At 41.3% G+C, this 24638-nt stretch overlaps 1 protein-coding gene across 2 annotated transcripts; it reads left to right on the forward strand.

The window, feature by feature from the left end:
- The first annotated feature begins 5921 nt into the window (after nucleotides 1–5921).
- Nucleotides 5922–24198, forward strand: ALDH7A1 (aldehyde dehydrogenase 7 family member A1). Of its 2 annotated transcripts, none has more exons than XM_048292021.1 (18): nucleotides 5922–6126; nucleotides 6228–6281; nucleotides 7145–7210; nucleotides 8858–8938; nucleotides 11242–11365; nucleotides 11986–12118; nucleotides 12736–12780; nucleotides 13112–13189; nucleotides 14088–14185; nucleotides 15164–15205; nucleotides 16786–16880; nucleotides 17747–17831; nucleotides 18122–18228; nucleotides 18962–19078; nucleotides 19524–19621; nucleotides 19787–19860; nucleotides 20626–20701; nucleotides 23654–24198. In XM_048292021.1, exons 1-18 carry the CDS (start codon nucleotides 5953–5955, stop codon nucleotides 23709–23711), a joined length of 1605 nt encoding a protein of 534 aa, XP_048147978.1. In that variant the 5' UTR covers nucleotides 5922–5952; the 3' UTR covers nucleotides 23712–24198. The 2 variants fall into 2 exon arrangements, with proteins under 2 accessions (XP_048147978.1, XP_048147979.1); XM_048292022.1 differs by lacking the exon at nucleotides 23654–24198 and adding an exon at nucleotides 21471–21967 and having other exon boundaries at nucleotides 5923–6126.
- Nucleotides 24199–24638: the final 440 nt, after the last annotated feature.

A 24638-nucleotide genomic window follows, 5' to 3' on the forward strand; every position in this document is an offset into this window, starting at 1 on the left:
TGAAAACAACTGGATAAACATAAATGTCCAAACAGATTCTGTGGAACATCTTAGGGCTGACAGAAGGGAGACAAAACTCTCCGGGCATGCTTTGTGGGGAAACTGAGGCAGGAGAGGGTTTAATTTCTTCCCTCCCCCTTTTCATCCCCCCCCTCGGCATCGGAGAGGAATTGTAGGGAAATGGAATTGTATAGGGAAGCCATGGGGTGAAAAACGGATTAGGAATAAACTGGGGATAGGGTAAACTTAGGAAAGGGTTCATATTGGGTATAGGGTAAAAGGGGGAAGTAGGCTGTGAGTAGGGAAATTGCTGGGATGGATATTGTTTATAATTTTGTGCATAATGGCTGCCTTTGACAGGAATACCTCCAGGCCCAGTAACATTCACTGCTTGAAAACCCTTCTTTCCTTGCACTATATCAAATTGTACAGCTTCTCCATCTCCTACACTTTGCAGGTAATTTTTAGGGTTATTCCTTTTAATGGCAGTTCTATGGATGAATAGATCTCCCCCTGTATCATCTCATGTTATAAATCCATAGTTGTTTTTTACATTGTACCATTTCACAGTTCCTGTGACTTTCATGGCTACAACTCCTCCTATCACGTGCTTGCGTGTTCGTCGTGGCTGCTGGTCCCGTGTGGCCGCCGCCTCGCTGACTCCGACGTCTCAGCTGGGCCCCCGCGTTGCGGCTGCTCCTCGCTCTCCGAGCGGCGCTGCTCCGGCGCGTGTCTGGGCTCTGTGCGGCCCTGTGTTGCCATCGCCGCCGGCCCCGTGCCCTGTGAGCGGTTCCGCTCCGCAAACTCCACGCTGCTTTGGTTGCGGCCCCGTTCCGGCTCGGCGCTGCGCTGCGCGGCTTCTCGTGTCGCTGTGGAAACCGCCGCTTCTCCCTCCACAGGGCTCTCCGAGCCGTGTGCTCAGAGCGGCCTGCCACGCCGATGCCCGGTTCCTGGCTGCTCGTGGCCCACGGCACCCGCGGCGCCTGCGGCAGCACTCCCTCACTCGCGGCTGCGTGGCCGGGGACCCCGAGACAGGGATGGGGTCCGCCATAAGGCGCGCGCTCCCGAGGGGGCCGGGTGCATCCAGCGCAGGCACCTCCGCCGGCACGGCTGCAGTCATGCGCTCCCGGGATGGCGGCCGCGCGGCCTCGGCCACGGGCTAAGTATGATCTTCTGCTTTAGGGGTAATGGGACCGTACAAATGCTCCTCAAGAGCTTCACTGATTATAAGGGATGCACGGAGAGCTTCTATCGCTAGTCCATGTTCTGTTTGATCCCTTACCTTATCCCAGATCTTGTCCAAGAAACACCCCTGACAAGATCCAGGAGGTTCGATATCAAAAAGTAAGTCTCGAGAAATACAGGAGAACCTTTTGCAAAGCCAGTTAAAAAAATGTTCTAGATCTCCCAGTTCCAATACCTTTTTGTTTTGTTGTTCAAGGATTCCTTTAACTTCTAGATACATTTTTTTCTGTGGCTCTGAGAGCCCCATTTCCCACGATTCTTCCATAGTCCAGAGAGAATATCCAAACCAAGATGAGAAGAGAGAGGTCTAGAGTGGTTTTTTACTCACGAATTTTCCTCAGGGATCGGTGTCGTGCCCACATTCCTCCACCAGTTTGTTACAGCGGGGATTACTGTAACACGCATATATCAAACCAGGTGTCCCATGGAAAAGAAGTATATATGGACAGATTCGTGGTAGATGTTTCAGAGATGTTTATTTCTCCAGCCGCATGGCTGGGGCTCTGCTCAGGAACTCCCCCAGTCATGGGACCTGAGGGTCCTTCCCACACAGGGGAACACAAACCAACCAATGGGAACGAGGCTGAGCAGGGGCAGGGAAACCCCGTGTCTGTGCCCTCAGGGCCCCTCTCCCAGGGCTCCATGGCAGGGGGGGAGACCCCAACAGTATAGGTCATCAAGCTGCATCCAAGGATGCTTTCATTTCACATGTTTTTATTTGCATAATCCAAAGAGTACCTGTTTATTAGCTGCCTTATGTCTGGTAATGCATGTTCCTTCCAGGGCAGTGATTACTTTCTGAGGTGTGTGATTAGGAGGAATAACTGCAACTCTCTGGTCATCGGTGCATGGTCAGCATGGAAACAGAACAAGCCAGAGTGCAGAGGTTGTTGCTGAACCAGCTTTCTTTTCAGCCTCAGATCTCACTGAAGTGATCTTCTGATCACTTATGTATTAAGTCACTGCTGATTATTGCCAGATAGTATAATGTTGCCTGCTGCACTGTCACTTGGAGCTAAATATGGAAAGTCTGTTTTTGAGCATGCTAAATTCCCTTTTGCATTGTCCACATGACAAGATACCTTGTTTGGTTGTGTTTGTTGTTGTTATTGTTGTTGTTATTGTTGTTGTTTCCTAATACCTCAAGCCATTTTCTGTCTTTATGGACTATACAACATATATGCCTATTTCTAAGGATTGAAGTGAGTCCTGGAAGTTACCACTTTTTTATTTACAGTGTAAATAGGAAACTTTAAGATATGAGTAACTGACAAACTACGGAAGTAAAAAGCACCGATTTGAAACACCGCATGTCAAGAGAGAAATTTTGCTGTTTGCTTTCCCCCCTGTAGATTTGACTGTTTTGAGAGCATGAATCACCATAGTTCTTTGCATTCCTCTTGCACTACCACTGAGAAAAATACACTGTTCCTTCTGAAAATGAACTGAAATAACAGTTATGTGAACAGGACAGAGGAGCCTGCTGCTCTGAGGCAAGGCTCTGTCATGCTGCAAAAATATGTGACAGGAAGGAAAATTTTAACCATGTTTTTGGAAGCTTTTCTCCTTTTCCTCCCCACACCCTTTGTCTGAATTGCTTGTACTGTGTTGAAGCTGTTCTAACTTCACAACAACATAAAATCTTGGGGATCTCCTGAACATGGACACTTGCCCTCCACCCTCATGTCCAGATAATGTTCCTTGGATATTGCTTTAAAGATACAAGGAACTTGTACCTTTTCCCACAGATGAGAAAATGAAGCGCAGAGCAAGGAAGAACTACATCTGAAAAGCCCTGTAGTGATTCCAGAAACCAAGAGGACAGTTTCATGGATTCAAAGTCTGGCTTATGACTGGGATATTGTTGAACTGCCTCCCTTTCCAAGCCCCTTTGACTACCATGTTTCTTAACCTAAGATGGAGCCTGTGACAATGCCCAGCTGACTTAGATCTGGAAAGAAGGAAACTTTGATGGACAAGATGAGGACATATTTTTACCAACTTTCACAAGCATCACTGAAATTAATCTTTTCATATCTGTTTGAAAGCTTTGTTAGAAGTGGACATTTTAGGAACCTTAATTATAGCTTTACAGCAGAATAATGTTTCATGACCAGTCTTAAATATCATAAATTTCAAGGTGTGCTCTCAGTAGTGGATACAACACATCTAAATCAAGGAGAATGCAAATTGTCATGTTAGTGTGATTGCACAGCAAAGTAAGTTTACCATAGACAGATAATTTCTCTCTAAAAGTCTGACTAATAAAGATTAAAAATATAAAGCTCTGGATGCCCATGTAGAACAAATAGAAAAAAACTACATACTGTAGTGTGATATGGGGCTTCTCCTCCCACTCCCACCCCCACATATCTGGCTGTTGCACAATGTTTTTCTATCCTACAAACTCTCCTGCAATTAGCCTTGCTCTGCAGTTGTGGGACAGAGCACAGATTGTGTCTGTGCTGTATTTCAGACACTGCTCTGAATTCACACCGCTGTTGTGCTTGTCAGCTCTGAAGACATACCTAGATTTAGATGTGCAGCTGGACACAGCAGGGAGAAAAAAAAGCTTGGGCCCCACACTACGGTTGAATGTAGGTCTAAGCACGTCTTCACTGTGGTGGATGGTTAATAACAATGCAACTCGCACAGTTAGTCCTGCATATCTGATCACTGGCTACTTGCACACAAGCCAGCCCCAGGTCCCTCCAGAAAGGACTTTGGCACCACCTATGGCAGTGATATTTTCATCTGCTTGGACACTCGGGAGCAAAAAATGTGAACAGATCCAAGTCAGGCACGGTGCCAGGGTTTCAGATTTTTTCTGTGGCTCAACCAGTAGCTACTGTACCAATAGCTGTGTGCAGTTGTTGGTAGAGGAGCTGCCTGCTTATGGTGATAAGAAGAGACTGCAGAACTGAAACTCAGTTGTCCATGCCTCAGATACTGCCCTGAACATTTGAGAGTCCCACGTTTTTGCTCAAACACAATGCATGGGTTGCAGCTATGTGGTTGTGAAACACCTGTTTGATCATGTAAAGGCACATAAGGCTAAAAAAGGTGAAAGTCTGCAGAAAGAAAACATTGCTGCCTTTTGGATACAAGTTTTATAGTATCCAAATTCATTTTCCAAGTAAAAGAGACAGTTTGATCTTGCATGCAGCAAAGCCAAAGGCAAAGCCAGTTCTTGAACCTTGACAAGACTACTAATCTGTTTACGTCATCCAAAAATATTTTTCTTTTGACAAAATTGCTTGAACAACCACTAATTAAAGAGCAGATTATTATTTATAGTTAATGCAATTCACATTAAGGAAAAGTGTGTAGCTGTAGAAAACCAAAAAATAAATAATGGCATTCTTGAGAGCAGTGGCATTTCTCTTCTGTCCTATAAGTAAGTAGCGAGACATTTAGATCTTAGTATCAGAGTTTATTCCTCATTGGTTTGGTCATTCAGAAAATATTGCATTCCTGAAAACAAACAATATTTCATTATCACAGTGAGTTATCTAAATTTCCAAAGCCACTGAAGTGTAATTACAGTAAAAATATGGGATAGAAATCACTTCCAATTTTGCGAGGTGAGCACATATCAAGTAAAGGCTTTAGTCCTGCATATGGGAAAGAAAAATGTAACGCCACAAACACTGGCTTGTAGATAAAGTGGCTGGCTTAGAAGCCAGAGACACTGAGATTTTTAACTGAGATTCAATGGAATGGAAAGGGTTGTCCATACTCCTGCATATTACTATTGTTATTTGTTGCATAAGGATATGTTTCCCTTGTTCCTGTGCTCTCATTTTCTGCAGCAATTAGAAACACCTGACTTGGGGACTCCTCTGCCCCTGCAGCTCTTGAAGGGCATATGGAATCACACAGAATCACAGAATGGCTCGCACTGGAAGGGACCACAGCAGGTCATCTGGTTCAACCTGACTGCTCAAGCAGGGTCATTCCAGGGCACATGGCACAGATTCGCATCCAGATGGTTGTTGAGTGTCTCCAGCAAAAGAGACTCCACACTCTCTTTGGGCAATCTGTCCTAGTGTTTAGTCACCTGCACAGTCAATTCGTCCTCATGTTCAGGTGGAATTTCTCGTTCATCAGTTTCTGCCTGTTGCCTCTCGTCCTATTGCTTGACACCCTTGAGCAGAGCCTGGCTCTGTCTTCTTGGCACCCTCCATTCAGATACTCATAGACATCGATGAGGTCCTATCTCAGTCGTACCTTCTCGAAAAGAAGCAGAGTGTGGGTGGATTTCGGACGGGACACGGGCTGGGCAGCGCTGGCAGTGCAGGGGGCCCCGATCAGGGGGCCTCGGTCAGGGGGGCCCGGTCAGGCTGGGACCGTCAAGGGGGCCCGGTCAGGCGGTGTCAGAGGGGCCCGGTCAGGCGGGGTCAGTCAGAGGGGCCGGGGCCAGGCGGCGTCAGTCAGAGGGGCCCGGTCAGGCGGGGTCAGCGGGGCCCGGTCAGGAGGGGTCAGCGGGGCCCGGTCAGGCGGGGTCAGAGGGGCCCGGTCAGGCGGGGTCGGGGGGGCCCGGTCAGGCGGGGTCAGCGGGGCCCGGTCAGGCGGGGTCAGTCAGAGGGGCCGGGGCCAGGCGGGGCGGGGCGGGGCGGGGGGCGCGGGCGCGGCACCGCCAATGGCCGCGGGCGGGCGGGGCGCGGCCGCCATTGCCCCGTCCCCCCGCGCTGGCGGCCGCCGGCCATGCTGGGGCTCCGCCGCGCCTTCGCTGCGCTGCTGCCGCGGGCAGGGCTGCCGCCAGCCGCTGCCATGTCCACGCTGCTGATCAGCCAGGAGCGCTACGCGTGGCTGCGGGAGCTGGGGCTGCAGGAGGAGAACCCGGGCGTGTACAACGGGCGCTGGGGCGGCCGCGGGCAGGTGCGGGGGGCGCGGGAGCGAGGGGCGGCGGGGCCTCGGGGGTCGCGCCCCCTTCGCCGGGTGAAGGGGCCCCGCCGCTCACCGCTGCCGTCCTGCTCTAGGTGGTGACCACGTACTGCCCCGCCAACAACGAGCCCATCGCCAGCGTCCGGCAGGTGAGCGCGGCCGGGGCGGGAGGAGCTCCGCGGGCCCTGTGGCCGGAGCGGGGCGTCCTGGGGCGTTGGTTTGGGCGCTGCGCCTGCCCGCGACCGCGCTGGCGAAGGGCACGAAACTCCCGAAACCACGTCAGGGGTCCCGGGGATGTTGAGTCCAGGGCGGCCGCCGGGGCTCGTGGCAGCCAGGGCCTGCTGCTGGCAATATGCCTGCGGCTTTCCTGGGAAGAAAAACAGGCTGTTTGCCTTCTTTTATTTTCTTTTCTTCTTGTCTCTCCAGCCCTCCGCCTCGCACTCTTGCCAGCAGAAAAGGGAAGAGCAAGGGTCCCTCCCTTCCCTTTTCGTTTGTTACTAGGGGAGTTGCAGATTAGGGGCAGATTGTGGCTGAGTGCTCCGGGGGAAGTAGGAAGAAGAGCAACGTGGCATTCAAGTAGTAAATTTGGAAAAGTTTTTAGTGTAAGAATAGCACTATTGTATAAACCTACTCCTTTTGTGTATTAGGACGCAACTAGCCCTTGATGCCCAGTGAGGCTGATGGAGTAGGATGTATATATATGTGTGTGCGTGTATGTATATATACAAACATGTATAAAACCGTTATTTTTTATGGAACTTCCTCTAACATGAAAATGGTGGTTTGTTGTTTTGTTTTTTTTTTTATTTAGGCAGCACATGTTCTTTTCATTGACAGTGACTTCAAACAACTTGTCATTCGGGCCAAATTGTGTCAGGATACAAACATCCTGTAAAAGTGGTGTCCTGTAGTGCAAGTACTCTATAAAAATGTCTTGAGTTGGATGCAGCTTTTTTGTGGCATTTCTGTTGGGGTTTTGATTTTCCTAACTTTGACGTGCTTCTTCATATAGGGTAATTTGGAGGATTATGAAGAAACAGTAAAGAAGGCTAAAGAGGCATGGAAGGTCTGGGCTGATGTAAGTTAATGGAGACTTTTCTTTTATTACAGATCTCTGGCAGAGCCAGGCTATTAAATTCCCCTGTCTGGGGGAGGTGTAAAAATATGTTCATACTGTGTGAGGTGCTCTAAAGCAAAAATCTGCAATAGAGACCTCAAGAAACAAACCCAGACAGTTTGTGTGTGGTACCATTGGGGTACAAAGATGAGGACATGGACTTGTGGGATATGTTTGTTTTGAAAACCCTGGCAGAGTTACCGAGGCTTGTGCCTGTGAGCTGTTCCCAACGGGTCTGGTGAAGTTCAGAAACCTTGTAGCAAGTAAACTATCCCTATGCATGTTTCACTTCCTGTCACCGCCTGCTTTCTTCTGGGAGAATTCTGTGGAGTATTTGGATGTGTAACATGTATTGATCATCTTGTTCTCATGGCATGAGGAAGACTGCTAGTTATGAATGTGGGGTTTTTTTGTTCACCCACTGACTTGATATGTCACAGGACAACTGTGTTGTTCAAAAGCGTTAGTATTATGTTGTGTATAGTAGCTAAGCTATTTTTCCTTAGCTGGCTGTAGTTCCTGGTGCAGCTGCACCAGCTGTGTCCAGCCAGCACCCACTCTGTTGATGGCTGTGCCAGGCTTGGTTCTTACAGCTATCTGGTGTTTCTTTGGTAGAACCTGAAACCTGGATTTTGAGAGCATTTTTGAAAGCATTCTATGTTTTAGCCATCAAAGTAGTTTGCCTTGTCTGAAGACAACAAAGTTTAGGACAAACACAACAGCTTCCTCAGGATATGTTAGTACATGTACTTTTGTTACAGTTTGTGAGTCTAATGTTGGTGACTTGTAACATTTTTGGTAATAATCTGAAAGCAATCCAACACATACAAAATCAACACATCAAATGTTTCTTGAAGACTTTTTCTCAAAGCTATTTGTTAATAATTTGTGAATTTTGTTGTTCGTAATGAGCTTACTTTACTTGTCTGTAAAGAGATATGCTTGCATGGTTTATGTATTTCTCCGCAGTCTTGTTTTTACAGAGAACTGCTGTTCTAATCCTGTAAATCCTGTTGCATATGGTTTGCAAATTGATCCTGGCTATTGATTATTATTTACCATACTGATACCACATTAAAAAAATCTATTAAGGGTTGGTATATGAGCTCAATATTTTCATGATTGAGGTTTCTGTGTGTCTTAATTTCTTTTAACAAACTAAATATCATACTGAAAGAAAGTATGAAAATGTGGCATTAAGTATGCTTCAAGGCTCAGAAACCAATAAATGCACTTCTATGAAAAAAGCTCATTTCTTGAGGTGCAGCTGGTTGTTTGGTGGCATTGCGGGTGAAGTAGATGAACAGAAGTAACAGAATTAACAATCTGAATGCTTCTGGCAATATTCAGTGGAACTGAAGCTTTGAACAGACAAAATGTGTGCAATGTTATCAGTCTCTGTGAGACAGAAAACAGTTTCTTGTAAAGCAGTGCACATGATAAAAATGAACAAGTAACAGCGTTAGTTTCCTTTATCTTGGGAAGATAAAGGAAAAAGCACAGCAGTCAGTGATTGCTTAGTACAAGGACAGAAAACTAGCAGTATATATACAGCAGAAGTTAGAGATGTTGAATCTCACATAGATTGTTCTGTTTTGTTTTAACTAGATCCCTGCACCTAAACGTGGAGAAATAGTGCGACAGATTGGTGATGCCCTGAGACAAAAAATCAAAGTTCTAGGAAGCTTGGTAAGGTATTTTCAGAAGTAGCTTAAATTTTTTGGCTGGGGGGGAGTGGGGAATGAGGGTAAGGGGTGTGTCAAAACTGTTTTTTTTTCAGTGATACTAACAGTTTTCTCTGCAATACTAACCTTGGTAATGGTTAAATAATTGCTGTTAGTTCTGTTAGCTTGCCTAATTAAGTTTTCATTTTGAAAAGAAGGAAAAAATTTTAAAAAGTATTATGTCATGGAAACAGCTTGAAGCTGTGTGAGGGGAGAGTTCGGTTAGTTATTAAGAAAAGGTTCTTCACCCAGAGGGTGGTTGGGCATTGAACAGGCTCCCCAGAGAAGTGGTCACAGCAGCAGCCTGATAGAGTTCAAGAAGTGTTTGGGCAATGCTCTCAGGCACATGATGGTGATGGTGCTGGGCCAGGAGCTGGACTTGATGATCCCTATGGGTCCCTTCCAGCTCAGGACGTTCTATGATTCTGTGATTCTATGAAATGACAATATATAATAGGAAAAGAAAAGTTAATTTATTATGGGCCTGTCTGGGAGGAGTGGTGCAACTGTTGCCCTGCTATTTTCTCTCTTGTCTGTCAGATAGGGCATTTTCTGATACTAAAAGTATCCTGAAAAAGACCTTCTTTTAATACAGAGCTCTTAACCTTGAGCTCTTTCTCATGATCTGCAGGAATTTGCCAAATGACATGTGGAAACATGAGGCTTCTGAAGTTGAGATGGTCTTAATGAGATGATCTTGCAGTGCTGTGCAGGACATAAAGGCTGAAGGACCGCTCCTTTAAAACTCTTGCTAGTTGCTAGGGAAGAAAAGGAGACAAGTGGGCAACTTCCACTTTCTTTATACAGGGCTTGCCTGTCTGTTCAGAAACAGCTGTCAGTGAATAACTCCATGTGTAGTCAAGCCCATATTGTTAACCTTCAAAACTTTGTTCTGCTGTTTCCCTTGATGTTGTTTCCTCAGCACAGTTTTTGTGGTGGAGTTAGAGTGCTAACGTGCTCCTGTATTCAAAAACAGTACAGTTCCCCTGGTGAGTGTGGACAGATAGAAGTTTGCTCTATATTCCTTGACCAAAACTTAAGGCTTCTTGCCACATTTTCTTAGTTTTCCCAAATAGATAATATGTCTGTTCAGCTCTGCTAGGATTGAAGAGGAACTTCAGGGTGAAAGAAGTGCAGTAAGTATTCAAGTTTTAGGACCTTGCCTGGCTTAAGGATATGTAAATAGTAACTATGTAGAAACTCATCTTTCTCATACGCTGTAGGAAATTTCCAGCCTTGCCTTGCCATGCCCTGGTGAAGTATCCAGGTCTTTCTACTGCACTTACAGACCCACTGCTGTGTTTTTAGTAAATATGTCTGATGCCCCTCTGTTTTTGGTCACAGATAGGGGCTGTTCCTTCTGTCTTGAGATGACCATAGGGGTCATAGAAATACAGTTAGTCATCTTTATGTTAACCTTCACATGGAGAGAAGAATCCCATGGAAGTGCTTTGAACCTGATTCCTCATTTAACAGCCTTTTTAAAGTACAATCATCAGTGTAAAGTGGTAGGTGATATCTGCATGAAGGTCACACCTAGCTATCAGAGCATGTCTAGAAAATTGAGTGGAGATAAGTAAGTGATTTCTCAGTTCCTAAATTTTCTCACTTTTGGGTGAAGATATCTTCAAATACCAGCTTATTCTTGATATATTTCAACTGAGTAAGTCTAACATATTTTTAAGAGAAGGATGTAGTTTATGATTGACTTCAGGAAAAAAAAATTGATCCTAAACATCCCAGATTACTAAAATACTAAACATGTGTACACATTTTCAGCAGTATCTGCAAACAAAATCTCTCAAATTCACTGTGAGATGTTGTAAAATGAGTAGTTTGCTTATGAAAGAGTAGCCCTTTTCTTTTGCTGGAGCAGAGTAATCCCACGTTTCCCAACTTGTTCCTTGCCTGGCCCACAATGTAGGCAAGTGTGCTGAAGTAAATCCAAGGTTTTGTTGATCTAAACATATGAATCTCATTAGTGTTGGACACTCCTTCCAGCAGTTTTTTTTTAAATTTTTCTCTATTCACTTGTTTCCTTTTCTAATTTCTTCCTGTTGTATTGGAATGTGGCCCTTGTCCAGTTGTCCATTGTGTTGTTTCTTTAAGTTGTGAGTAAGTGGGAAGAGCTGAATCTCTTCTGATGAAAAAATGTGTGGTAAAATCTTACTTGGTGAGTAGAAACACCTGACATTAGTGGGATACAAAATATATTTGGGATCCAAGGGATTTTTGTAAAAAAAATTGTCATAATATGAATTTTTTCAGGTCTCTTTGGAAATGGGAAAGATTTTTGTCGAGGGTGTTGGGGAAGTGCAGGAGTATGTTGATGTCTGTGACTACGCTGTTGGTTTGTCCCGAATGATTGGTGGACCTATTTTGCCTTCAGAAAGTAAGCATGTGTGTTATTTTTTCGCTTTTGTTTGTGGTTTTTTTTGTTGTTGTTGTTTCTTTTTTTTTTCTTAAAGAAATGAAGATATGGAGGTGTAACTTAAATATATGGTCTGGTAGTGCAGCAAGATCTCTGTTCTGTGTGTCATTTAGGGAGATTTAGGAATAGATGTGGTGGGCAGTAGTGCCAGCTAATGAAGTAAAGAATAAAGTGACAGATAAGCAGGTCAGTCCATCCATTTTCTCTGTTCTTTGAAGCATTAGGTTGTCTTTGATTTCTTTATTGATGAAAGGTGGTAGAGGAAAGTATGTAAAGGGTTTGGAAGTGTACTTATAAAGGAGAGACCTCTTTGTCAGTTGTTGATTAGCACACAGTCATCATTATGTTAACTGAATAGCTAAAATAATAAAACTTTATGTTGTGACGTCACTAGCTTTTTGCACAATCTAGCTAACCTTGATCCAGGTAAGCTGCAGAGCACAAATAATACAGCTCTTCACAAGCTAATGCTGTGGTGGACTGAAGAGTGGTGCTAGGTTTCTTGCTTATGTATTTTCCCTTTATAAAAAAGCCTCAATCATGAAATGGCTGAATGCATTCTCTTGTGGCTTTGCTTTCAGGACCTGGCCATGCCCTTATAGAGCAGTGGAATCCCGTTGGGTTAGTAGGAGTCATCACAGCCTTCAACTTCCCCGTGGCAGTTTATGGGTGGAACAGTGCAATTGCAATGATTTGTGGAAATGCTTGCCTCTGGTAAGATCTGGCTCTCCAGCCAGCTAGCAGTATTTTTAAATTAGAGAGCTATTAACTCAGGCATGAAATTGCTGTTGAGTATCAGGTGTTTCTGGATATTTGATTCTGTCTAATGTGGGCTTAAATTCTCTTTATTTTTAGGTCTGTTTGTAGTCTGAGCGGTTTTTTTTTTTATTTTGTGGTAACCTCTTTTTTGAGGTACTAAGGTACAGATGCATCCAGGACTTAGCCAAATGGCCTGTGAATAAAGAACCCAGGTTGAGAGCTTGCAACAGTGGTAGTTAATATATTCAGAGTTGATACAGCTAAGGTTAAAAATTTAAATAAGTAGCTTTACTTTTTCTCCCATCTCCTGCTTTGCTTTCATCTACCTGCTTCGCTCTATTGTCTGGCCTAGCCTTTGTCCACATGGATTTCAGTAGAAGTTCTGAATGCTCAGCTGCAGAAGGAAATGCTTGAGTTCCTGTCTTCATTTGTACCTGAAAACCAGCCTAATCAAAGTGTGCTGTAGATCAGAGACCATAAAAGTTGCTTATTTGAATTATTTCTTATTCTTAAAGAATTGGAAAGAATAAGAAGATAATGTAACTCTTTTTTTTTTTTTCTTTTCTTTTTAGGAAGGGTGCTCCTACAACGTCCCTTGTTAGTGTTGCTGTTACAAAGTGAGTTCTGGTTTCCTTGATCTTCATCTCAATAAAAAGGAGAACTTCTCCAAAGAATAAATTTCATAGTGATACTTACTTTAGGTTTATTGTTACTCTATATCAGCATTTTAAATACTTATTCTGCATTACCAGTAACATTTATTTTAAAATACTAAATAAAAGTAGGCTCCTTAAAATAGGTAATTACTAAGTCTTGTGATCGAATATTAATGCCTGAGAACAATTAAACCAAATCACTACTACCCCAAAACCTCCAGCCAGTTCTAATGGTTCATTCCCTATTTGCACCTGCCAGAAATCTTTAACATTTTTACATCTTTGATTCCAGGATAATTGCCAAAGTCTTGGAGGATAACAAGTTGCCTGGAGCAATCTGCTCTCTGGTTTGTGGTGGAGCAGACATTGGGTAGGTAACATTTCTTGTGTTTTGTGAACCTTTATAGGAGGTAAGGTATATTCTTTGAGATACTTCTCATAAAGTTATTCTGGTGTCTAGGAGTTCCCAGTACATGCACATGTTGCCATGATTTTTATCAGCTGGTCTGAAACTCTGGCCCTGTGCTAAATATACTACGTATGTCTACTTGCTGGTGTGAGATCAGCAGCTAACAAAGAACTTATCAGATACTTAATGAAGAGACATGACTATGTTAATATTCTACCTCTGCATATGCTCACACCCAAGGAATACAGCTGATATTAAAGTCCCTCTACCATGTTATTGAGAGTTTTCAGTGTATAGTGCATTAGCCTTTTAGATTAGTTGTGGAAGAGAATAATTCCCCTTTTCTGAGCTCATGCAGGACTCTGCACTTGCTCATAGATGTATACATCTTGTACAGCTTGGAAGCTGTACAATCCAAATCACTTAGTTGGATTTTTACAATGTGGAAATTCCCAGTACAAACACACATTCAAATATATATTTTGAGCATTTTAAGAGAAAGCAAAACATGTGGCAAGCATTAAAAAAAGTCATAGATTTGCATATTTTCTTATGGATCATAACAATTGGAGCTAATCTCACAATATACTTTAGACTGAGTTTCAGTATTACTACAGAAATACTGAAATTACTACAAAATGCTTTTTTTGGCCTGAAAAAGTATAGAGAAACAGCCTTGTTCCTCTTTTCTGGCCAAGAAGCAGCTTTCCTGCCATTAGCTCAGTCACCTGATGTTTCAAAGAAGTGGCTCTGGCTTTAAGGATCTCCCTGGTTGAAGCTGATGTATGTGGAAGGTGCAAGCTGCTTTTCTGTCTGCATGTCTTTTGTTGACCACAGTGCTTTGTGTCCCATTGTGCAGGACAGCAATGGCAAGAGATGAGAGGATGGACCTCTTGTCCTTCACTGGCAGCACAAAAGTGGGCAAGCAAGTAGCGCTTATGGTTCAGGAGAGATTTGGTGAGTGTGTGGGTTCTTCTCTGTTTCTTTCCATGTTAGGTGAAGGCAGTGGTGCCCCATAAGATTTTAAAGTAACAGTTTGTTTCAGCTGTGCTATCTCTTTTTTGTTTTGGATAAATGGGAGTTTGAAACTGCTCAGAGATACAGATGGCATTTTTCAGTTACTTCTATTACAACTCAGATTTTTTTTCCATGTTACCCACAAATCCATAGTCCTAAATTAATTTGGGGAGGGGTGTGGTGGTGTTCATTAGTGTTTGATTGTATGGAGATTGTCAGGGTGAACAACCAGAGCTTATGATCTTTTTTGCAGTGTGAATAGAATACATGAATGCATTCGCCCTCACCTTTTACTCCTGATAAATACAGTAGAAAAGTGATTTTTGAGGTGCTGGTTTTTTATTACATATTTAAAAGTGTATAGGCAAGAATCTCAGCTGCTGGATTCTAACTTCTTAGTTTTAAGAAGAGCCCCTTGCAAACATGTTTTTTTTATTTTATACATTTGAAGTTCATATAAATGTGAAAAAGCCCCCCAGAAACCAGAACAGATAGCAAATATTCACGCAGATGTAGGTCAGGATTCTTTCCCTCAGATTGTAGATAAACAGTTGCTGGGGAAATGAATGAGCTTACTTAAATTTCATGTGCCTTTTGATCTTTGTAGGACCTTATTCTTTACCTATGTTGCACTGTTTATGCTGTAAATTTTTCCTGTTTTCATCTTTTCTTTCCAATGCTATTTTTTGCCTTTCTCTGGGCCATAACTGCTGTGCAGGTATCTTCACAGCATGTGATAGATGTAGTATTTGGTGTAATTTTCTGCTTTGGCAAGAGTTGACTGTGATCTCTAAAATCTTTTGTTTATCTGGAAAAATATGTTTAATGAAGCTTAGCTCTAGTTAAAGGTGACCTCACTGACTGAGGTGCATTGAATACATGTGTGCATGGCATAACTTATTTTGTCTTTTTCATTAGGTCGAAGCCTGCTGGAACTGGGAGGAAACAATGCCATTATTGGTAATATGCACTGTAGAAATTTAGTCCCATAGATGATATTTGGAAGTTAGTTTGCAAATATTTATAGCTAATTGTCCCTTTTTTCTGGCATATTTGTTTGTTTTTCCCTGCCACACTGGACTTTTAAAAGTACATGTAGTACATATGGAATAGTAGAATGTTGTGGGCTTTTCTGTCTTTGGTATTGTGGAGGAGGTAGTGTTTTAAAATAAAATGTGAGAGTCCAAGGTCTTCTAAGTAATCAGTGTTGAAGAGGAGAACAGAATGAGAGAAGCAGTAAGCTTCAGTAGTGGGTTGTGGAGAATGCTAAACTAAGTAAGCTTGATTTTAGGATAGTTCTAGTTGTAGAATCATTAAGTTTTGAAAAGACCTCTAAGATTGACTCTTAAGTCTTAACCCAGCAGTAGCATATTTACCACTAAACCATGTCCCCAAGTGCCACATCCACATACCTTCTGAGTACTTCCATGGATGGTGACTCCACCATTTCCCTGGGCAGCTTGTTCCAATGCCTGACTGCACTTTTATATGTAATCTCGTGAGCACTATACTTCGAGGGTTTTAGAGTAAAAGTAGATATATATAAAGTCTAAGATACTTATGATACTTGAAAGAAAAGCACGCAGGCATTTATTTCAGTAGCGCATTTTTCAGGTTTAAGTTCTTTAGGGTATGATCCAGTTCCTAGATGAACAACATAAATACTACAAAGCTGAGCAACATGGTGGAAAGAATATATAATTTTGATAAATATGTAGATTGCTGTCCTCTTATGCAGTTGCCTTTTGTTTCACCTTTCTCATATTCTGGACAAATGTGCTTTTTACGTATATTTCATCTACTCTTTTGAAAATCACATTAGAGCAGGTCCTTCTTTTTCCCTATGCTGTTTTGTAGCCAGTAGTATAAACTTGTTTTATGCTTTGGAAATGGTTTCTTTTTTCATATCAAAGTCCTACTTTACCTGGAATTGACTTTGAACAATTGCATAATCATTGTTTGGTTGGACTTTGTCCCAAACTTAATAGTAGTTTTGGATGCTTAAAGAGACTTTTGTGGGGCTGGTTAAGCTCAGTGGTATTTTGGGAATCCTTTGAGCTTTATAAAACATCTCAATGTCTTCTAGCCAGATGAATTTGTTCAGCTCATTGTACATTTTATATTACTGTACACCTGTGTGTTTTAGCTATGCTTTCTGGAAGGCCACCTGGATATACTTTACAATTGCTACTTTATGCTGATAAACTTCTCAGTGAGAGATGGACAAGGTGGAGAAATGTCAAGAAGTTGTTTGTAGTTTCTTGAATTAAAAGGAAGCTGAAATTATTTGCAGACTCTTGCAGAAGGCTCTCTTCAGTAGCTCAAACCTACATTTATGTCTAATTGCATATGTCTAATTCCAGCTGCAGAGAAATAGTAGGAGCTTTAAGGTGTTTCTTTGTATCTTACCATGCTGTGCTAGTGCAACTTTTCCTAATGCTTCTTGACCAACTTGTCAGTTTTTAATATTGTTTAGCATCTTAAGTGTTGTGAATGGCCTGTTTACTTCAGTAACATGATCATGTTTTAATTTTTTTAAGTGTTTGAAGATGCAGATCTGAACCTAGTCATCCCATCTGCTCTATTTGCTGCTGTGGGAACAGCAGGCCAGAGGTGCACAACTGCTAGAAGGCTGGTGAGTAAATAAATGTGTATTGTCTGGTTTGGGTAGCTCTGAATTTTATCTTAATTCCAAATTGGCTCAGAAAATGCCTAACAATTCCTAATATTGTGAAGAGCAACAAATAATACTTGAAACACATTTTTGTTTTGTGAAAAATAAGTATGGTGGAAAAAGAAGAACATAGTTTCAGTCCAGTGTAATTCTAGCTCTAAACAGTTTGTTTGTATGTATTTCTAAATATGCTAAAAGCCAGGAGAATGCTACTTGGCATACAGAAATTTCTCTCTGTTTTCATTGCCAGAGCTTTGCTTGTGACTGCTGCAAATTTTGGTGCAGTGTTTATATTTCAGCAAAGCAAGGGGGTGTGTGTTGCCTACTTTGTTAGTAATTCTTAACCAATCATTTTCAACAAGTTTAACGGTGTTAGAGTGTCAGCCAGTGTCTGTATAGTCTTTTCAGAGTTGGGTTGATTGGGTAAATATTAGCCAAAATGGATGTGGGTTAATTGATTTGGGTGTATTGGAAGGGCAGTGATTCCTCAAACTGTAGCAATAAAATTTCTTGAATGTTTGTTCTAGAACACTAAACTGAAATGTTTACAGAGCACATCGATAACACTGATCTGAGATGAGGTAAAATTAAAACAGATTTTTGTTTCTTGGCTTGTTTTAAATCTTCATGGTGAAGATTTTACATCTTCATTTTCTGGTGTTGCTGCTGTTTGGAGGCCAAGGCCTCTGTCTCTTTTTAACTTTGGGATTTGCTGAATAGGAACAGCACTATTTCCATTCTTCATTCAGCCCCCTTCAAAGTGCAGTAGTACCTCAGGAACAGTTGCATAGACTGCGCTGTCTTACAACTTTCTTACCACATTTTAGTTTCTCCATGAAAGCATCCATGATGAGGTGGTGGCAAAGCTTGCCAAGGCCTATGCCCAGGTCCGCATCGGTGATCCATGGGATTGTAAGTAGCTATTTCCAAATCATGGGTTTAGGAAACAAGTTGCTGTTGGTTTCTTTCTGTTTAAATTCTGATGGGATTATACATCCAAACTATCTAATTTTAGCACTTTACCAGGGGGTGGAAATAGCTGTTTTTATTTAGAATACAAACTCTGAAAGGAAGATGAAGAATCTGGCTAATACTGCTTATCCTGGACAGATTAAACAGTTAGTCCCAAGATGTCGTGATAAGAATATTGGCAAACATATGCAGTTTTGCTGAAAGTATGCTTCTGAATCTTTTGTTTTTAGCTGACACTCTGTATGGGCCTCTTCATACTAAAGAAGCAGTGAAAATGTTCCTTGATGCAGTAGAACAAGCAAAACAACAGGGAGGCTCTGTGGTCTGTGGTGGAAAGGTGACTTAACTTTTATTTTCCCTGCTACATTTTGTGCTCTAGGAAAAAAAAATACAATAACATGATGACTAAGGCCAAGCTTGTACGTCAGTTTGTCCTGTCAGCCACTACAGGATGGTAGTTTAGTCAGACTGAGACAGTTTGAATTGGAATCCTGTCTTCAGGGTAAAGGCAGTTCTACTTGGAGGCTACTTTCTCCTCCAAGAAATGGTTAAGAGCTTTTGGCTGTTTCTTACACCACTCCCCAGTTGCAAGCAATAGTGAAAATAAAAACAGCAATTTAAATGGTAAATGTCAAACATGTAACAAAGGAAAATTGCAGTTCTGTCCCTCACAATATCAAACTTGAGGAAATACTGGAGATTCAAGACAACTACTTGTGCATCTTCATCATACAGGATGTTTAATTCACATTGACTTGTCATTCTGGGACTTCTTGTCTTTCATTGGCAACTTTTTTATACCTTTAAAATTCTGTAAGTAGCTTACAAGTAGGAGAAAGGAAGTTTCATCTGCTAGACTTTACAATTTGATTACATCCTTAGTAGATATAAGTTATGCTTCTGTATTTTAAATACTTAAATAAATAAAATTTAAGTTACTCAGACTACCTGGCCTTCTGTTTCTGATTGCTCAACTGTAGTAGTCAGACCATGATGGATTCCTTTCCTACACTAGTACCAAGCTGGATGCTGACTGGAACTTACTTAGTTATTTTTTATGTATTTTGAAGGTTATAAACCGCCCTGGAAACTATGTTGAACCAACCATTGTGACTGGCCTTCCTCATAACGCGCCCATTGTCCACACTGAGACATTTGCTCCCATACTGTATGTGCTGAAATTTAAGGTAAAATAACAGTGGGGAAACAGGTGTCAAGGATGGTAACAGTAGAGTCACGAGAGAGATCTCAGATGTGTGTGTCATATCCGTGCAATTGTCCCAGCACTTCAAGAAGTGGTAGCTCTTATTCTGCACTGTGACATATCCACTGTTCACCTTGCTGTGTGGCTGCATTTATGCGAAGAGCACTGGAGTTAAGATGAGAATCTGTACAGGAATAGATTTCTATTGTTAGTGTTCATTGTTGATACTGATTGTATCTGTCCAAAAGCAGACTGTGTTTTGTGCAGCAGTGGAAGTATTGCTGACGTGGTACATGTGTATTTGCCCACTGCCATTCTGGACATTTGCATTATGGCTGTGGCATGTTGGGTTTTTTCTCACAGTGCTTCTTTGTAACTGCTTTGCTTTGGATAGCCATGTCTTAACCATTGACACATGCTCCCTTTAGGAGGAAGAGGAGGTTTTTGCCTGGAATAATGAAGTAAAACAAGGTCTTTCCAGCAGTATCTTTACCAAGGATTTGGGAAGGATTTTCCGCTGGCTTGGGTATAATTTAAATTACTTTTATACTTTCCTGAGGCATAAGATCACAGTCTTTCATGTCCTTCGTAAAACTACGCATAATACTAGTTGAGCATTTTATAGCCCTTATTTTAGGAAGAGAGCCTTTCCTGATCCTAAGGAGGAATTGTGTCTTACCTTTGTTTATAGGCCAAAGGGATCTGACTGTGGCATTGTGAATGTTAACATCCCAACCAGTGGAGCTGAGATTGGAGGTGCTTTTGGTATGTTACTTGTGCTTTTTTCAGGTCTCCTTTTTCAAGGTTTAGTCATTTAAATGACTAAATGTGAAGAAATCAATGAAGTTAATTTTGAATCATACTGCTTTAGCAGAGAATGGATATTGATTAGAGGTAGTTGGGTTTAAACTTATAAAAATACCTGTATTTGGTTTTTAAAAGTTGCACATGTTATTTCCTTTCCTCCCCTCCATCAAAGGAATGTAACTCAGAGTTATATTCGGGAGGTGTTTAAAGATATAACCAGGTGGAAAACTGTTTAAAACAGTTTTAATTTAAACAATCTTGAGCAATTTTTTGTATATTTGCAGGTTTATATAAGATGTACAGTGTATAGTATTTTTGTGAGAAAGTCTTTAAATGAACATTTTTGCCTTTATTTCTCCTTTTTGTGTATACTTAAAGAAGTGAGGGGGTGGAAGAAGAAGTATTTACATTACCATTTAAACACTACAAGAACCAGCACATTCTTGTACTCTTGTCTCATGTTAAGACAAAATGTTTTTCAAACAAAGTCCTCGGGTGCCAGCATGATGCGACTTTGAACTCCAGGCAGATATTTTTTTGCATCAAGCATGAGGAGAGTGCTAGCTCTGTGTGTTGTATGGGGTGGTAATTTAGTTCAGATATAGGACAAGGGTAAAGGAACAGTTTTTCCCATGTATTTTTATTAAAATGTCTTACCTCCTGGATTTAGTCCAGATTCCCATGTCAAAAAATAGGTTTTAATTTATAACGTTTTTGGTACAGGTGGTGAAAAGCACACTGGTGGGGGAAGAGAATCTGGAAGTGATTCATGGAAACTTTATATGAGACGATCTACTTGGTAAGACAGACCAAATAAATTTATATTACAGATGAACTTCCAAAAGTTCAAAATATATGAATCCTTGACTACAAGGCTACTATCTTTACTGAATGTGAGATAATCATCTATAAGTGTAATTGCCTTTTCTTCACATTCATAGTAGAAGAAGATTTGGAGGGTTTTTATAAAGATCTTTTCTTAACTTTCCAAAGGAAAAAAAATAAGGTGGTTTTGGGTTTTTTCCCCTCCTTTTTCTTGATTTTAAACTCATCTGAAAAATTACTGAAACTTGTCAGGAAATACACTAAGTTGCTACTACAGTGAGGGGACCATGAGGGCACCACTACTGCCTCTGGTAGGTGATTGAGCTGAATTGGTTATCTCTCCAGAAATCTGACAGCTCATAGTGGATGACCATTAGTGTCCTCTGCTGACTTCCATAGCCTTTACCTGTGCTGTCTTTGCTTTCCATCCAAAGGCTTATGAACATGAGAAATCCCACCTTGATTTTTCTATCTGGATGTTTTCCTAGTAAGAAATTAAATAGATGAAGAGAAAGAAGATTCACCATAAAGGAAGAGATAATAGAAAATGTGGTTTTTCTCTGTACATGGTTACTATGTTGAAAACAGGAGTTAAGTTAGTTCATAATTTTAAATAGGCAAACTGCTTTTGAGAAGTCTTTTATTTAGATGTGACAGGAATCAGAAGCTTGTATGTAGGAAGTGGACTGCATAATCTGTCTCAGTGATTAAGTGTGGTCTCTAAATTCATGTTTCTCTTTCAGTACAATCAACTACAGCAAAGATTTGCCTTTGGCTCAAGGAATCAAGTTTCAGTAACAACCTTACGAATGGCTGTGCTACGAACCGTCCTAGTGTTTCAGAATCAAGCAGCTCCTAAGCATTATGGGGATAAAAATTAATTATATGAAACCAATTCTGTCAGAAAATCAGCCACTCTTAAATTGCTTCGCTTTCTATGTATGTATTTACTAATTTAGTCCTCAAATGAGAAATATGTGGTCTTTGGGAAGAAGGGAGGGTGACTAAAACTCACAGGCTTGGATTCAGGTGGCCTGGATAACCTGTTGCCTTAACACTGTGTTTCAGTACCAACACTGCCTCTATTCCCTCCCCACTTTTTTGCTAATATTTCTAGCTATGAGGTCTGTGTTTCAAACTGTGTGCCAAGTTTCCTGCAGGTAACTGGTGCTGTGGGGGATATTTGGGCTGCAGTACAGGGCTAATTTTCAATGCATAAATAAAAGTACATTTTGTGAGATATCTTGGGCTTCTCATTTATTTTATTCACTGTTTTTGAGCAGGAACATTCAGTGGATTGCCCATTTTCACACACTGAGCTGCTAGTTGGGAGAAGGATCATTGGACTAAAAGCACTGCTTTAGTTTTCCTGTCTCTCCTTCAGAAAGGAGACTTTGACCACACATGTTGGGAGATAGAGGTTTACTGTAGTGTCTTGGAATAGCCTTTTAACACTTGAAGGTATTACAGCCAATTCAGGTTGTCACAGCTCTTGTGATACCCTACAACCAAACTGGCTAGAGATGAGAACTAGAGATGCAGTCAGAGGAAATACTTTTCCAGGGAAAAGGCACATTGTTTGCTTGCATTTCACCTCAAATGGGAATTTCTTTTGGCCACTGGAGACTACAGGCAACAACAGCTCATTTAGGAGCCTTGCTCAGGACTCAGGATGAGAAAAAACACCATGCTACTAGACTGATTTTAGCTTTTCACAAAGGAACTTCTGAGGTTCTTAATGTATTGGTTTTGGGGATTTCTTTTCTTCTCAGTGAAGAATCAATCTCTGAACATGGCAGAACTGTTCACTATGGGCTAAGATTCTAAGAGTCTGACTTGACTACTGATTTATTTTGTTGATGTTTTAATAGCAATACCATACAAACTGGGTTGAAAGTCCACCATACCACACTGCTAGTTGGTCTCCTTTTGGCTTTGTTTGTAATTTTACAGTGCATAGTGTTTAGAATTTTACATCTGTATTATAGAAGGTATTTTGGGTGTCATGTTCTGTAGATCATACATTAGGCTTGCAAAGCTTTTTTCCTACTGAATCTCTCACTGCCAGGTGTATTCTCTCCTCTAGTTCTTTGTGTTTGGATATTTCATTACAGAGTGTTGTATGTTAGCACACAGAATGAACTGACATACCCTAAGCAGGCAGATAATCACTAGCAGATAGAGCAAAGAAACAATTCAATTCCCAAATTTAATTGTTCAGCAAATAGCACCAGTTTATAGAAAATACTCTTTAGTGCTGTTCTGTGGCACTGCATGTTACTATGAAACTCTTAACAATGGCAAAATAAGTTCAAGAATTCTCTTTTCTTGCTGCTTACTATAGTTTTTGGATAGCCTCATGTCACATCTGCTTTTCTTGAAAATAGAAGCTCTTTGTAGGGTAAAGTACTCTTTTAGGGTAAAATAATTTCACAAGTCCAGTTTAATTTACAGGAATAAGGTTGATTCTGCCATCTGGCTTTAGATTCCGGAAGTCAGCTCATGAATGGAACAAAACTGGTATGGCGAGTGTTGTTTGGTCTTCAAATCATTATCTGAAAACCAGTATGAATGGAATAAACACACAAATGTGATGAAGAGGTGACTGCATAGCAAACATGCTAAACAGTTGAAGGTTAACTTGACGTCTTGATACATAATTTCTTCTTCAACAGAAACTTTTGGGTAGCCTTACAGAGAACTCAGCATGAAGTACTTGTCACTACCTCTGTGTGTTACGAATAAGTGGGTTAGATCCACATTATGTAGGCAGAGAATGGGCTCTCTGTAAGTAGGTTACAAATTCAGCCCCACTTGTGCTGAGTATGGGAATTACTATTCCAAAGATCTGTTATCTGCATTGTCACTGGACTGCTAGTGTGGCATCAGAGCAGGTAATCAAAATGCTGCTTCTCTTTCTGGACAGCTTTGAATTCCGTACATGTGGTGCAGAACAATCCTACCAGAACTGGCTTGCTAAGTGACTTCCAGTGAAGTGGCTCTGAGGAGAGTGATTTTTAAGGACTGCTACAGATTATAATATGTTCTGGCAAGGATTTAGGTCCCTGTAAGTAGTTATGATTATGATGAAGTATTAAACTAAGGAGGTTTAAAGATATGGTAAGCACCCAGCTTCTCAATTTCTGCTTTAATTTGGAAAGTCCACTCAGGAGATTGTAAACTGCATTAGCTGTCAGTCAGTTATGTCACCCAAGGAAACCAATTTTGAGAATTCCTAAAATGTGTTTGGAGCTACTGGTATGTGCAACATAATGGAACTTGCAGTTTTAATACAAATTCTATCAGCGTCTTCCACTGTTGCGTAAACTTAATTACCACTGAGTGTGTAACACCAGTGAATAACAAGTGTTAAATGACACGTGATCAATAATTCATTTGTTAGCACAGTATTGCTTACTGTGAAATGACCTTGATGGGAATAGTCTTGCAAGTAATTTCCTTTCTTTTTGCCATATTATTACCTGAAGAAAAATAAAAATTCTGCTAATATTTTTGCTGAAAAACAGAGAAATTGCTTTTTTTAATGAATTGTGAGAATGTGAGCTGCAGGCTGCCTCTCTTCTATCTTATTGTGTCCTATCATAGCTTCTCCTTGCAGAGTTGATGATTTTCAGGAACCAAGAATACTACTTGTCAGTAGTAGGTCTCAGCTTGGAATTTTGCAAAAAGTGATCCCACAGTGCTGAGTTTAAAACAACTGGGAAAGCATTCCCCATTTTATTTCAGCAGTAACGCACCAGCCCATTCATGTTATATCATGTTCTTTTCTTGTGTTTCCGTTAATCTGTTTGTGTTGTTGCTGGATGAGTTCAAAAGAACACAGCTGCCAGAACTCTTAATTTGTGGCAGCTATGTTTGTGTGTGAAAAATCATCTGTACAGGTGCTGCAT

This window comes from Corvus hawaiiensis, chromosome Z (assembly GCF_020740725.1).
Source record: "Corvus hawaiiensis isolate bCorHaw1 chromosome Z, bCorHaw1.pri.cur, whole genome shotgun sequence".
Taxonomy (NCBI): domain Eukaryota; kingdom Metazoa; phylum Chordata; class Aves; order Passeriformes; family Corvidae; genus Corvus; species Corvus hawaiiensis.

Bases quoted from the DNA above. Each gene is read 5' to 3' on its own strand.
- ALDH7A1 (XM_048292021.1), top strand. From the start codon at position 5,953: ATGCTGGGGCTCCGCCGCGCCTTCGCTGCGCTGCTGCCGCGGGCAGGG. The intron at 16,881-17,746 runs GTGAGTAAATAA...ACCACATTTTAG, and splicing joins GCACAACTGCTAGAAGGCTG to TTTCTCCATGAAAGCATCCA. The intron at 20,702-23,653 runs GTAAGACAGACC...CTTTCTGGACAG, and splicing joins TATATGAGACGATCTACTTG to CTTTGAATTCCGTACATGTG.